The 15,954-nt window shown below is 46.4% G+C and overlaps 1 protein-coding gene across 5 annotated transcripts in view; it reads left to right on the forward strand.

Moving 5' to 3' along the window:
* The window catches only part of NFATC2 (nuclear factor of activated T cells 2), a 158,357-nt gene that overhangs the window by 68,387 nt on the left and 74,016 nt on the right, over window positions 1–15,954 (forward strand). For all 5 annotated transcript variants that reach the window (XM_082428379.1, XM_082428378.1, XM_082428380.1 and 2 more), the window contains exons 4-5: window positions 10,632–10,834; window positions 11,784–11,956. In XM_082428379.1, the coding sequence (XP_082284505.1) occupies window positions 10,632–10,834; window positions 11,784–11,956 (376 nt within the window). The remainder of the gene's footprint in view (window positions 1–10,631; window positions 10,835–11,783; window positions 11,957–15,954) is intronic.

Below are 15,954 nucleotides of genomic sequence, written 5' to 3' on the forward strand. Positions count from 1 at the left end.
ACTTAGACCAGAAGGAGGAATTTCATTGTCCAAAGTCACCAGCCATAGGTGAAAGAATAGTTGTGAAAGTTGATATTTATTGAATGCTTGCAACATGCTTTGTGTGTCACTCACTTGATCCTCCCAGCACCCCAGTGAGGGTACGTTGTCATTAGTCCCATATACAGATGAAGAAACTGAGGCCCAGAGAGGTAAACTAACTTCCCTACCATGACAGAGTCAGTGCCCATGCCAGGATGTAACCCCAGATGGTCTGGCTTCTCCGGGGTTCATGCTCTTAATCTCAGTGTTACCTTGGTTCTACCCAAGGCATGGGACAGAGAGAAGATGTGAAAAGTACTCGTTTGGCTTCTTCAAGCAACAAAAAACCAAAACTCCTTCCAAAGGTCCACCCCGAGAAGGCTCGCGTATTTCAGTCCAGCACTTCCAGACTCATCTCCTATATGACTCAGTCACTCCTTGGCCTGGAGAGATAGTTGGTCGGGGTGGGGGTGCTGGTGGGGAGCCGTGGCGGAGCTGACATTTCTGTTGAGTGGACCACAAGCAGGGGGCTGAGGGTACAGTGGGGCAGGTGGGACCAGAGAAGGGAAAGGTGGTGTCTCCAGGAGGGAGGGGGCAAAGTGATCCAGTTTCTTTGTTCAAAGACCCCTGGGGGGCGGTGCTGTGGGGAGAGGAGAATGGGGTGCAGCATTGGGTCCTGAATCCCATTAGGCTAATGTGCCTGCCTCTGATCTCGCCACTCTGTTCTCTATGGCTTCCTTGGGGTTTCAAATGTGGACATGGTAATTGGAAACAAATTTAGCATGTTTCAGGCCATCAAGCCTCTCTCTTCAGTCATCGTGCTTGCTCTGCGGTAGATATGTCTGTTTTTAATTTCCAGTGATGTGAGAAATATAGAATGACTTGATTCTTAATTTAGAATACTGAGAGAGACTGACTTGTTTTGTTTTCGAGCCCGTGCAAAGTGTCTCATCCTCTTTTTGTGGCTCACCATGTGATTTTTAAAATGTGGCCTATGGAAGCGGGCAGGCGCAGGATAGGGGTGGGGGGATTAAGAGGCACAGACTACTACGCATAAAATAAATAAGCTACAAGGATATATTGTACAACACAGGGAATAGAGCCAATATTTTATAACGACTATAAATGGAATACAACCTTTAAAAATTGTGAATCACTATGTTGTACACTTGAAACTTGAATATTATACATCAACTCTACCTCAATTTAAATAAAAAATAAAATACAATAATAGAATGTGACGCTAGCAGAGAGGCGTCTGGTCACAGAGGTGTCCCTGCGAGGCTGACGACATATCCGGCCAGCGGGATCCCCGCTTGGGTGAGAAAGCAGACATGGGGCTCCTCTTCCATCACACGCTGGAGATGCTGTCGCCTCTTCTTGGAGCAGGGCAGTCCCGGTGTCCGTCGTCCAACCAGCCGAGTTGGACAGAGTTCTCTGTGGGCCTGGAAGCTAGTTGCCTGGCGCCAGCGTGGGCAGCGTAACCGCCCTTTGTCATGGGGGAGGGGAGGGTCTGGAGGGATGATAGCCACTCAGACCCCTCTGGTGGGCCTCCCCTCCCTCCTAGGGTCGCTCACGTGTTGGGCACCTGCGTGATGTTCTAGGCACTGCAGATGCCTCTGTGAGCCGGGCAGGTAAGCGGCTGATGCTCTAGTCGGGGAGGGACCGGAGAAGGGAAAAAAATCAAATAAATATATCACGCGACGTCAGGCTATGATAAATGGCTGTTGCAGCATAAAGCGGGGTGGGTAGGTGAAGAGTGAGATGGGCGTGGGGTGCCACGTTGGGATGAGTGGTCGGGGAAGGGCTCTCTGATAAGGGTCGTTTGGGGAGAGGTTTGGGCGACGAGGAGGATGGGCCCTGGGAGGATGGGGGATGAGCTCACCAAGCAGAGGGAACTCTACGTGCTGAGACCCTGAGGCTGGAGCGTGCCTGGTGTGCCCGGCTTGTCTGAGGACGAGGCCAGTGTGGCAGCAGTGGAGGGAGCGGGCAGGGAGGGCTGGAGAGGGAGGAGAGGGGTCCGATCATCTTCTGAGTCACATTGAAGACATTGGCTTTTTGATCCGAAAAAGATGTTTGCTGTGGCGGGGTGGGCGGGGGCGGGGGTTGAGCAGAGGAGCCACAAGATCTAATGTACAGTCTTTAAGATCATTCTAGCTGCTGCGTGCAGAAGATCACGTGGAGGGGGAGGAGAAGGGGTGGGCAAGGATGGAAGCAGGGAGACCCTGGAAGGAGGTTACTGCAATGGTCCAGGCAGGAGATGATGGTAGCTCAGACCCTAGTGGTGGTAATCGGGCTTGTGAGAAGCAGATTCTCGCTGGATTTCAAACGTTGAGCCACCAAGACTTGCTGCTCCCCTGGGTGTGGTGTGCGGTTTGCTCCTCTGTTGGTGTGGGCCCCTGCTGGCACCTCTGCCTGCCTCTTCCTTTGCTGAAGGCCTCCACCTTGGACTCCTGCTCCTGACCTTTCTGTGGGTGGGTCCTGGGTCTTTATTTTTCTCACAGGATGGGATGGGACGTTGCACGTGCATTTGTACCTTCATCGCTTTAGTTTACCTTCTTTGTGGCCTTTAAAAGAAATGTCAAGGTTTACGAAGAGAAAAGCAGAGGGGGGGGGGGCTCTCTTTCTTTGAATGAATATTTTGGCTTTATTTTTTATGTTATACATTCGTTTGAGTTGAATTGTAACCAATATATTGGGTCTAGGGGAGCTACAACCGTGGAGTCATGGGACAACAGAGCTCCTTACGGGGAATGATCAAAGTCCAGTGGGCATTTTAAACTAAGACCTGATTTCTTTTCTACTTTTATTTTGGACACACACACACACACACATCCCTTCTCCACCTTAAAATCAGATATATTTGTTCTCACGGTTATGGTGTATTTTGGAGATTATTCTGTATTGCTATATAAAAAGCTTCCTTAGGGTGCCCCATGTGGTTGCCCAGATTGTGCACTGCACAACTCCAGGGGTTGCCATTCATATTCACTGTCATGCTGGTCCCTAGCATACTCATTCTTTCTTTCTTTTTAATAACAGTATTATACTCTATAATATCCCAATACTGATTTAACCAGTACTCTTCTCATGGACCTTTAGGTCATTTCCAATATTTTGCTATTTTAAAGAGCGCTGCATTGAATAACCTTGTCATTAGTTTTTCTCTGCACATCTACCAGGGCATCCATGGGATAACCCACTTACTAGTAGTGGAATTACTACAGCAAAGGGAGTGTACATTTGTAATTTTGAAAGATAACTGCAAAATTGTCTACGACAGATTTGGGCACACCCTGTTTCTGTGGGCTCTGCTCTTAGGTTTACATATTTCAACCGGGTCACGTTTTACCTGGTTGGCACCCTTGTTCTGTCTTTTGCATCAGTCGCACATAGTGCAGATGAAGGAAATATTCCTCCTGGCGTCAGACCTGGGTTCAAATCCCTGCACTGCTGCTTGCTTGGTTGGGGACCTCATGTCTCTGAGCCTCCGATTCCTCTTCTGTAAAAGGGCAGTTGAATTGTTGATGGAACTTTAGGAGGATGGAAAGGGGACAGGCACGCCACAATTAATTGGGCACCTAATTATATCTTGCAATTATGAGAAATATAACAAAGAAGACTATTACTGGGACGCCCCGCCTTGTCCGGGGAGCAAGGAAAGACTTTTTTTGGGAAATAGTATTTGAGTTACATTCTGCAGTATGACTAGGAATTACCTAGGGCAGAGGTGGTGGAGAGGGTGACGGGGGGATTGTTTCTGAAAGATCAGACACAGGGAGCCCCTGGTAAGGGGGTCGGGGTGTGATGGGAGGTGGGGTCACATCGCACATGGTGGTGTAGTCAGTGGGAGCTGGGAGTTTATAAAAGGTCATTCTGGCCACAGGGTAGAAAGTCGTGGATGGGGACTGGAGGGGATGCAGGGAAACTCTTTAGGAGAGAAATAGTCGTAGTTTGGACTAGGGTGGAAGTGATGGATGGGGAAATGTTGATGGATTTGAGTGCACTTTAGGGAATCAAATTGACAGGACTCTCAGGTGGATCCGATATGGAGGTGAGGCAGAGGGAGTTATCATGAATTAGGATTTTTAATGATGTTATTAATATGTGCTCATTAGATGGATATGTAATGCTGGCGGCATCACTGAGATAAGAGTAAAATCATGGAGTAGTTTTCCGTGTGTGTGTGTGTGTGTGTGTGTGTGTGTGTGTGTGTGTGAGAGAGAGATGGGAGTGGGCTTGGGGTAGCAGCTATGTTCTGCAATTTTTGCATCCAAAAATAAAAGCAGAATTTGAGATCCACGTGTATTTGTAAAAAACTTTCTCCCTGCGTGCTGTGTGGCAGTTGGGAATTACAATAAAACATCCCCATGGGCTTTTCCCTTCTTTCACAGTGTAATATTTGAGGACGATACCAATTTCCTAATATTCCAAATTCAACAAAAAAAATGCTACTTAACATTGTTAAAGTTTGATTTTAGTAAAATTCAAAACAGTTTCCTTGGCCCGTTGCCATTTTGAAAATCAATCCCACATTTCAGATTTCATGGCAGCCTCATCCATCTGAGAGTATTTAAAAACTCTGAACAGAGTTGATAGAAAAATTGTTTTCAAGGAAGTGTCATTTATGAGTTCTCATTGCAACATTATATAATGGGGAATGTTTGAACAACCTAAATGCTCAACTGTAGAGGTTAAGCTGCGAGTCCAAACATAGGATGGAAGCAAGGGATGCAGGGGAGGGCAAAATTTAAGGTAGCACTCACTTTCAGGTACTCAGATAACATTTGCACAGCCCTGAGAGCCGGTGCCTCCTTAAATCATGTGCCCGGGCACCTCACTTGCCTTGTGCCAGTCTAAGCCCAGGGAGATACTATGCAGTTATTTGAGGTTGTCCCAGTGAACAACATTTAATGACAAAGGGCAACGGTCACATTATATTGTTAAGTGGAAACAATATCTGGAATAGAATCCCAGATACGTTTCTCTAAGTGCCTAGAAGGAGAGTCTGGAAGGATGTACACTAAAATGCTTATTTATTTTGAGAGAGTATTTTCTGTATAATATATATATTTTTATATTGTCTATTTTTGCTGCAATGAATGATGAACCCTTATTACTTTTATAACAAGACGAAGGGAAAGCAAGTATCAACATGTACCGATGCCCTTTTACCTGTGCATCAGGACAGTTCAGTTGCTGCTAAGAGGGGGCAGAGCTTGAATTTGGGGGCGGGGGTGGTTCTGATGAACTTTCTCTGGGAAACGGTGGGTCTCTGAGATGTGGAGACCATTTCAAGTCTGGGTTCCTTTGGCTGAGCTGGTGGGATGGACCTGCCTGTCGTAATATACATAGTCCAGCATCTGGGAGCGTCAGGAGGCAGCTGCGACACAGGGGAAGCAAATCTGCCCACGTCCCTGAGCTTCCACTCGATGGCTTTGGAGCTTAGGGTCACGAGCAAGTCACTTAACCCCGCTGAGCCTTGGCTTTCTCACCCAAAAAAGGGATCACCTTGCTTTTCCTTCTGTGTGTTGCTGTGCAGATTAAATCAGCTCTGACACCCCCTAGCTGTGCAGCAGACCCTCATGATGTGCCCTAGAAGCACCCCTTCTTCCTGGAATCTTGTAGACTGCTTGGGAAATTTTCTGCAAAAAGCAGAAGACTTTTGCTCTCACCCTGGCTGCAGGAAGTAGAGCCTCCTCTTCTGCTTTGGAGGTTGGCTGACCTTGAGCTTCTAGGTTCCAGTGGGTGGGCAGGCGGGAGTCTGCTATGGCTGGGAGGCCACCCTGCTTGCCATGCTCCTGAGATGACCTTATCTTTGAAGAAGCCTGGAAAGAGGCCTCGAGACCCTCGAAAGAGGTTGGCCTCTAAAATGGGGGCAGCGGGGCGTTTGAGACGTGGAGGGCAGGTCATGCCATCCCAAGGCGTCAAGTTCTGTTTGCAAGACCCAAATCACTCAGTTTTTGGAGAAGCAAGTAAATAGCCATATGGTCTTATCAAACCTCCGGAGAGCTGGCAAGGCTCCTCCAGAATGCACACGCTCTGGGCATCTTCTACCACCTTCAGGGAAGGGGACGGTGGGGATGGGAGGGGAAGAGTTTCTTCCACGCTAGATGGTGTGGTTTCTTCCCCCACCCTCCTCCTCCCAGCCCTCCACGTCAGGGGCTCTATAGCTGCCCACAGAGACGATGGAATGAGTGCCTGGGTTTCACCACACATGAGGATGTTTTGGGTTGTTTATCACATTGTGAGTCTTTCACATTCATTCTTCGCTTCTCCATTCAGTTCTGTCCTATCACCTCCATGTTTTGATTTGCATCATCCTCCGATGACAAGGAGAATTCTCGTTTCATGGGTACCTCCTGTGTGCTGGGCTTTGGGGCCCTATAAAGGTCATCTTCTTTAGCCTTCAAAGAGCCCTGGGCAGTGGGAAGTGATGTGCCTGTTTTATAGGAGCAAATGGAGGCTCAGAGAGGTGGAGTCACTGCTCTGAGGTCACACAGCAGCTGTTAAGAAGCAGGGCCTGGACTGAGAGCTGGGTACGTCTGACCAAATGTGAAATCCTTTCTCCTTCCTGCTCTACCACAGCCTCTGACAGCAGAGACCTGTCTCACGTGGGAGGGGGCGCTCACGAGGGTGAGGTGGGTTCCGTCTGCTCACTTGGCATCAGCTAGTCCAGCTCAACCAGGGGCTGCTCCGGGACACACAAAGTTCCTGCTTAAAGAAGTGGGTTCTTCTCTTGAGGGGCAACGTTGTTTGTCTTGGTTGCCGTTGCCTGTTTCTCTGGCTCCCTCCATCTCCCTTCCTCCTCCCCTGCCCCCACCCCTTCTTGTTCAGCAGGAAGAGCGCTCTTGATCGTATAATTTAGCACTTGCTCGTGTTTCCTTTGAGGACCTAATCTGCACTTTCTGAGCTGTAGTTGTAGATCAGAGAGCAGCTGTGGATCTATCAGATGCGAAGGGCACAGACAGTGCGCTGGGAATGGACTTAGAGCCTGAAGGCCCAGAGTCCGCATCCTGGCCCTGCCCTGTACTAACAGTGTCCACTGGGGCGAGTTGCCAGGACTTTGCCAGCCTCAGTTTTCTCATCTATAAAATGGGCCCCTCCTACCTAGAATTGTTGTGATACATGTAAAACGTTGAGTATGGTGCTTGGCCAGGGGACAGTGTACACTTAACTGCTGCCCGGTTGTTGATGGTGACTATTGATTCCACGTGCTTATTGATCACACTGAACAAAACAAACATGCTTCCTCCTACCATGGACTTCCTGTTGAAGTAGAAAAGAGAGATACTAAGCAAATTAACAACTAACAAGAAAATTTCAGATGGTAACGAAGTAACTATTCCTGTGGCGTGTTAGTGAATGTTTAACATCCACTTCTCTAGAAAAAAAGAGCCCCGATTTGTAGCATTTGCCAATTTTTGTGGTGCAGATATTCTCATCGTGGCTGATTTCAGGCTATCAAAGTAATGTCCAATGGCTCTTAAAATTCCTGAAAATTTAACCAACTGCAAGGCTGAAATAGCTGGCTCCGGCACTGGGTGTATGTAACTAATGTGGTTTGGGAAAGACCTGAAGATCTGAGAGCTAAATGTACCAGTGGAAGACTATGCCAGCAGAGAAGATGGCTGTGCAAAGGCCCTGAGGTCGGAGAGAGCTTGGTGTGCTCAGGGAACAGAAGGATGGCTGGTGCTGGCAGGAGCCTAATGGGGTGGAAGGGCTGGAAGACAGAGGCCGGGCTGTTGGGAGCCTCATAGACCATGGTACCAAGTGTTTGGATTTTATTCTCCGGCCACAGGAAGTCTTTGGAGGGTTGTAAGCAGGGGGACGTCTGGGTCTGCTTTGCATTTTTTAAAGATCAGAGGGCTATTCTGTTAAAGACCAGCAAGAGGTCAGTTAGGGAGCGGTGGTGGTCACTCCAGGGAGAGGCAGTAGTGGCTTGGGCTAGTGTGCCATCAGGGGAGGGGACTAGAGGTGGCTGGGCTCCTCTGGGATGTGACGGATTTTATCCCCAGGTGTTCTGTGGCTGTTTACCCTGAGTGCATGCAGCCTGCAATTTCTGCTCTTAGATCCCGGGAAGGAGGAAGGAACCTCAGACCATTAGGGTCACTATCTATCCTACCTACTCTCCTCTTTGATTCTGAGTGATACCATGTTTACCACCTCCTGATAAATCCAGGACAGGAGGTGAGGAAAGATATTTATCTTGGGTCCAAATGCAAGGCAAGAACAACAAAAACAGAATCTGTCCTCAATGCTGCCCTTCCTCCTTTGATTTTTGTCCAGAACAGTACCCTGTTCTTCAATTTGCATGGGGGAGAAAGATAAGAGACTTCATTTCCACCTTTGCCCCAGGGTGCCTCTCGGGTGTGTATCAGATGCTTATGTAAATGTTGTAGGTGTCAGCCTGGCAGGTTCTGAAGAAGGTTGCCATCTGGCTCTGCTCCACCCTTAGCTCACCTCTTGGTCCAGTGTTTAGAGGGGCACAAGAGAACACCATCTTTCTGGACCAGCATTGTCTGAAAGAACTTTTCTCAATGATGGAAACGTCCTGTATCTGTGCCGTTCATTATGGCACCAGCCATTTGTGGCTACTGAGCACTTGAAAGGTGTGGCTCGTGTGACTGAGAAACTGACCTTTCAATTAAATTTTTGTATTACTTGCTATATTGGACAGTGCAGTTCTAGACCATGTGTGATTATCTATTGCCCTGGAGCCTTTGGTTCTGGGCATTTGACTGGAGATCCTACTGAAATTTTGTAGAACTCTATGGAAGGGTGGGGTCTCAGTGAGTTGTCACTTGTCATAACCCCCCTTCCGCCCAATTTGCAGAGGAAGGAGCAGAGGTGCAGAGGATTACACGATTTGCCCAGCATTTCTCAGCTGGGGAGTGGCAAGACAGGAACCCACCTTCTAACTCTTAGCTCAACATCCTTTTTTCTTTTCTTATGTATAATTTTCAAAACCAATGTTAAATTCCACAAGTTTCCAGGCAGCTCTTCTGCCTATAACTTTGTGGATGAAGTTAAATTCCTCTTTGATCACCTTCTCAACCTTGATCTCCTCCTCCGTCCCTAGAAGTGATCATGGTGTGGTCAGTCTGGAGCGCATCCTTCCACACCTTTTCCTATTGCATTTACATGAGTATACATGAATGGATCGAAACATTCAGCATTAAAAAAAAATAAGTTGTATTCTGCTATCCATATTTTTTTTTTATGAATTGCTTTTCTTTTTTAATAGTATGTCTTAGATCTTCCGGGTGAAGTTCATAGATCTCTACCATACTGTTTTTTTAACTGTTGTAGTCTTCCATAGCCTGGACATGTATTACTCATAAGCCTAATGGATGAAACTAATTGTTCATTATTCTGTTCATGTTAGTAAACGTTTTTGTGCATATCTCCTGCATGCACAGCATTTCATCTGGGATCCATACTGAGAAGTGGATTTATTAGGTCATAGGGAATATGTATTTTTAATATTAATAGCTGCTACTCCAAAAATAGTTATACCAGTTTATGTTCCTATCAGCTATGGGAGAGTGTCTGTGTCCTCACAGCCTCCAAAACACTTGATATTATCAAATATCTACATGGGTGCCCATCTAATGGGCAAAAAATGATATCTCATAGTTGTTTAATTTGTATTTTCCTGTTTACAAGGCAAGTTGAACATCTTTTCTATGCTAATGGTCATTTGTTTTTCTGTGAATTGCCTGTTCAAATCTCTTGTCCAATTTTCTGTTGGAAAATTCATTATTAATTCATTCAGCAAATATGTACTACTACTACTAGAATGCCTACTGTGTGCCAAGCATTATTCTAGGTGCTAGGGATTCTGTGGCAAGTTAAATCAATAGACATCCCTGCCCTCAATGAGGTGATAGTCTAGTTGTAGGAGAAAGACCTAAGCAAAAGGAATTGAGAAAATATATAGTATATTTTATGGGATTAAAAAGAAGGGAAAGGAGCTAGGGACAGCCATGGGGGTAGGACTCGATTTTAAACAGGATGGCCAGGAATCTAGTCCTTTACTTATTCACTCGTAGGCATTCTTTATGTATCGTATGTATTAATCCTTTGCGTGTTATATGTTATACATATTTTCTTCCAGTCTTTAATCTTCTATCAGTTTAGATGACGGTACTTTTGTCTTGCTCTTTCTTTTTTAAAACCATAAAATCTAACTTGTTAATTGGAATACAGTCATATAAAAACTGAAAGTTCCTTCTTTCTAGGCAACCCATTGTCAAGAGCTCTGGTTTATCTCTTCCAATTATTTTCTATTCTCACTACCACCCCCTGACCCCCGATCACCAATGAAGCATAGTTTCTGGCTGTTTCTCCATAAATGCAATTCTGATCTGTCACACTCTTTCTCAGGGCTGCTTAATATTCCATTTTAGAGAGGATTCCCTATAATTTATCCAAGCAGTCCCCTCTGGCCGGACATGCAGGTTGCTTCCAATTCTCCATGACTCTAGACATTGCAGCAATTCTGCTGCTCATGAGCTTCTTTGATGTTTTTGTTTGTTGGACTATAGCCACCATACCCTGTATGTTAATGGTGCTGTAATAATTTGGTTTTGTTTTCTCCCCCTCAGCTCCATGGCTACATGGAAAACAAGCCGCTGGGGCTTCAGATCTTCATTGGGACGGCCGACGAGCGGATCCTTAAGCCCCATGCCTTCTACCAGGTACACCGGATCACGGGGAAAACCGTCACCACCACCAGCTACGAGAAGATCGTGGGCAACACCAAAGTCCTGGAGATTCCGCTGGAGCCAAAAAACAACATGAGGGCAACGTAAGGGCTGGGGGCTGAGGGCAGTGGGTCTTCATGGGGAAGTGACTGGGGCCAAGTGGCAGGGATTTGGGAGAAGGATGGAGTTGATGGAAGCAACCGTAGACGGTGGTTCCCAATTTGTGAAGGACCCACAGAGGTTTCTGTTTTAAAAGTTTCCATTTTAAAAGTTCTAGACCTAGACGTTTTTCATGTGTATTGAGAGGAAGAATACTTATGCATCTTTGGATTATGTTGCTTGGGATGAGGCTGAATTTATTTACATTTATAAATTTATTTGACTTAAAATTATTAAACAACTATGCAGATAGGTGTAACCTCACAGAGCTGATATGCATATGGCTAAAATGTGGGAAACATTGCACCCGTGTGTTGGAGTTTAAAAAACTTTATTAGAGAATAATCTCAAACATGAAAACTGTAAGAATTGTACAAAGAACCCCTGTTACACTGTTCGCTCAGATTTACCAATTGTTAACATTTTCCACATTTGCTTTATTACTGTTTTTCTCCCCCTCTCTTTATTTTTTCCTGAAGCGGTTGTGAGTTAGTTGCAGACATCATGCCTTTTTACTTTTAAATGCTTAAGCATGCATTTCCTAAGAACAAGCATGCTCTCTTACATGACCACGGTACATTTATCAAATTCAAGGTATTTAATGTCCATATTACTACTCTTAGTATTGCATAGTCCATAATCAATTTTTCCCAGTTGCGTATTTGAGTTTTTCAGGTACTTTTGAGAGTAGAAAAGTAAGCAAGCAGAATCTCCCTAGAGAGGTAATTTCCACTGGGGGATTTTGCTAATTACTTTGTGTTTTACCCCCATTTTGGTTTAAATTCCTGGCTGAAAAATTTATCCGTGTATTGCAATCCCCCGCCCCCCTTGTGGGTGACCTTTCCTGCTCCCCGAGATGGTCAGTTGTCAGTGGGGTTCTTGACTTTCCGGCAGCATTGACTGTGCGGGGATCCTGAAGCTTCGGAATGCGGACATTGAGCTGCGGAAAGGCGAGACGGACATCGGGAGGAAGAACACGCGGGTGAGGCTGGTGTTCCGGGTGCACATTCCAGAGTCCAGCGGAAGGATCGTCTCCTTGCAGACAGCATCTAACCCCATCGAGTGCTGTAAGTTGGGTTCTGGGCAGGGTCGGTTTTTGGCAAGTGCACTGTATGTGACCCTGGGCAGTGTAGCCTGGGTAAGGTACCCAGCAAGAATGTGTGACCCACAGGGGTCAGCGGTGGCCCAAGATGACCAAAGGGGCGAGAGACAGAGCACATTTCAGGGTTTCTCTCTGCTTCTATGTACTTGTGGAGGGTTTACTGTCAAAAATAATATGGCTGATAAGTAGCCTACAGCTTGGTTTAGAAGATTTGAAATGTATAAGTGTTGTGCTGGTCTCAAAAAGGGTAGATGCAGTTGGAGCGAGTTCACTGTACTTAGTGGCCTCTTTTTTTTTTAGATTTATTTGTTTGTTTGGTTGCGCCGGGTCTTAGTTGCGGCAGGCGGGCTCCTTAGTTGTGGCATGCGAACTCCCAGTTGCGGCATGCATGTGGGATCTAGTTCCCCGACCAGGGATCGAACCCGGGCCCCTTGCATTGGGAGCGCAGAGTCCCATCAACTGTGCCACCAGGGAAGTCCCTTTTTCCTCTTCTCTTCTTTCAGTAGAATAATAATAACATCATGGTGGCTCTCGCTTACTGCACTGACTCCACTGGTCACTAGGCTAAGTGCTCAGTGTGTAGTACTCTTTAAATACTCACAGCAGTCCTTGGCAATAGCTGGTGTCATGATGCCCATTTTAGAGAAGAGGAGGGAGAGAGATGAGGGGTAGTGTAACTTGTCTCAGCAGGGCTGGGATTTGAGCAGGAGCTTTGGCATGGAGGAGCCACACGTCCCCATCACCCTCAGCCCATCCCAGGGTGTTTACTGAGAATCTGCTCAGTGTCTGGTGCTGTGCTGGGGGCCTGCAGATGAGCAAGATGTTTTCTCTGTCCTTAGTGAGCTTACGGTGTGGTGTAAGCTAACCCACACAAAGATGCAGAAGATTTTCAGAATCCAGTAAGGAGTGGCCAAGATCTGCTGTTTGGAAGGTCTCTGAGCAGAGACCTGGCCCAGCTCCATTAGGCTTCAAAAGAAGAAATCACTTTGAGATCATTCTTAGGTACTTTGGGCAAGTTTGTTGTTGGATTTTGTAGTTAGATGTGACAAAGCTTATTATCTGCTCAGCTTTTGAGAGTTTAGAAGTCATTTTTAAAAGCATAAAGAAAGAAGTAAGCATTGTTCCAGAAACAAAAGCTGTTTTTATTAGTTTTTAAAAGTCTCGTTCTTCTAATATTTTTGTGCTCTTACAATAATGTTCCATATTCAGTTATGTTTCAGGGTTTTTTTTCCCCTTTTTACTGGACATTTTACCATAATTAGATGTCACAAAATCAGCTGCCTGCAGAGACCGGGGAGGTCGTGGACATAAGTGGAGTGGGTTGGGTGGGTAGTAGTGGTAGAGACTGGGGGCCAGGGTGGCACGTTCCCCACCTAAATGGGTTGCTGTTACCCAAATCCAGCCAGTGTTTCTATGAGGGAGTGTCGACTCAGTGTGGCCAAATCTGATTTTTTTTTTAAGATAAACCAATAATCTCCTGATTTTTAAAAAAGCGACAACAAAGTCGAAATCCTCTGTAGGTCAGCTGAGAACTGCACGTGGCTTGGATTCATCAGAGGTCGTCTTAATCAGACACTAATGAGGAAAGGGAAAGTATGAATATTTTATGCAGAAAGCATTGAGGAAGACTGGCCTTCAGCCAGCAAGAGGAGAGGGTGGACCCTCTTTGGTAGAGAAGCCAGAACTTGGTCTTGATTGGTCTTTGGAAAAGGATGAAGGAGGCCTGTGATCTCTTCCAGGCTGGTGAGTCAGGATGGGGATCAGGCTGAATGTGGTGGTGAGTTTGTGCTCTGAAGTTAGAGGAGGAAGACCCAACAGCAGACAACAAGGGAAAACAAGTGTTTGAAAAACATCGTCGCAGAAACAGAGGAGGAATTCCCCTCCTCTGCCCAGCAGACCCCACCCCTGCCCCCCAAGTGCTAGTCGTGGTGACTGCCCCACCCTGGTCTTGGTTTTGAACATCTCAAGACATTTGGGGAAGGAAACTCAGGCTCTTCCTCAGTGATTTGGGGGATTTTGAGAAGATAAGGTCTTGCCTTTCTGGCAAATGACTCAGTCTCCAGGATGGGGCTGTGGTTTGTAGCAAGGTGGGGATCAGGAGGCCTCAGGAGGGACCATTTATAGGAGCTCCTGTTCCTCTCCATCTTTGGGCCCTTCAAGTCATTCTATCTCCTGTCAATCTGAGACTTCAAGGATCATCACTGGCTACATGCACCTCCAGCAAGATCCTCAGGGTGTTAAACGTTGTTTGAACTTTGAACATAGCAGTTTTTTGTTTTTGGTTTTCCTATTCTTATGAAAAAGTGTTTGGCTGATTCAACTACTGTGCTTTGACAGATAAGGAAACTGAGACTTTCTTGGTAAGCTGATTTCTTGTTAAGGTGATTTACTCATTTTTACTCAGTAGGTAGCAGAGGCAGAGTCTCCAACTTTCTAGTTCTGTGAAATAGCTTCTTTTGGTTTCTACAACACCAACCTTTCTGGCAATATCAAGTGGAGCTACCGATGGGCCACTTTCCCTCTCACAGAGGGAAGGCAGAGCCTTCTGTCATTTTGATCTCCTTCTTTGTTCTGTTTTCCTGGATCGGTGCCTGGCAGTTCCAAAAATATTTATGGACTAATTGAATTACTGTTTGTTTGATCCTTAGGGAGGTATTTAATATTTGTTGACAAATTAGTCTGTGACATGTATCAACACAGTATGTGTACAGTAAATATTTGTTGACTAATTGACTTCATGTACACCCCTTGGGGAAGGTAGCTTGGTAAGAAAAACACTCCGTGGGCTGGTGCTTATTTGCAAGGCTAACTTATTTACTTTGGAGATGTCTTTTATGTGATGTCTCAGGGATCAAGGGTGAGTTCTCAGAATCTAGTAGAAAAGTCTTGAACAAGCTACTGGAGGCCACTCTTTGGAAAGTGGAGTTACTTGCTAGAAAGGCAGATTTCTTCTATTTATTTATAGGCCAGTGTGCCCAAGGTCAAATCGCACCTGTGCACAGAGGGACACCCCGTGTTTCTAGTTTTCTATTTCCAGCAGATCTTCAGTGTTGCCAGGGAGGTCCTTTGAGTTCCCTCCCCTATTCTCAGCAGAGACTCTTTCGAACCTTCTCTGGTCTCCCAAGCTCTGGAGGCTGCCCCACCCTCCTCCCACTTGTAGGAGAACGTGGAAGAGGTCAGAAGGGAACACCCTTGTCTTGCCCAACAGAGACCCTACACACGGTCACAGCTGTGGGCGGCCTTTCCTCGTCTGGGACCCTTGAAATGGGACAGTTCTCCTTACCCCCTGGGCTCCTCAGAGCTCAGCTTCAACTCCAAGTTCCCTTGTGGTGGTGGAGCCCTTGCTTCCCTCTTTTGCGAGTTCCCAGGGCTGGCGAAGCCAATTACCACCACCTGGGAGCCTGCCAGCAACAGAAATTGATTCTCCCACAGATCTGAAAGCCAGAAGCCCGAAATCAAGGTGTCATCAGGACTGGTTCCTTCTTGGAGGCTCTGAGGGAGAGTGTGTTCCAGGCCCCTCTCCTCCGGTGGTGGCCGGCGATCACCAGCATGCCTTGGCTTGTGGACACATCACTCCAATCTCTACCTCCATCTTCACGTGGGCTTCTCTGTGTGCCCTTTTTTGTCTCTCCTAAGGACACTCTCATGGGGTTTAGGACCCCCCAATCCAGGATGATTTCGTCTTCATCCTTATTCACATCATTGAAGACCCTGTTTCCAAATGAGGTCACATTCTGAGGTTCTGGGTGGGCAGGAAGTCTTGATGGGGGCTCATTTCAACCCATTACACCTCCTCAGCTGCATTTCTTGGCTTCAGTCTTCTCTGTGCTCCTCAATTCCCAAATCCACTGGCATCTTCCTCTGGCTTCTAGGCTTTTGCCTATGCTGTCACCTCCATCCAGAACAATCTTAGCTGCATGTTGGAATCACCTGGGGACTTCTAAGAAAAAATATGATGCCTGA

The sequence above is a fragment of the Balaenoptera physalus genome (assembly GCF_965194825.1).
Source record: "Balaenoptera physalus genome assembly, chromosome: 16".
Taxonomy (NCBI): Eukaryota; Metazoa; Chordata; class Mammalia; order Artiodactyla; family Balaenopteridae; genus Balaenoptera; species Balaenoptera physalus.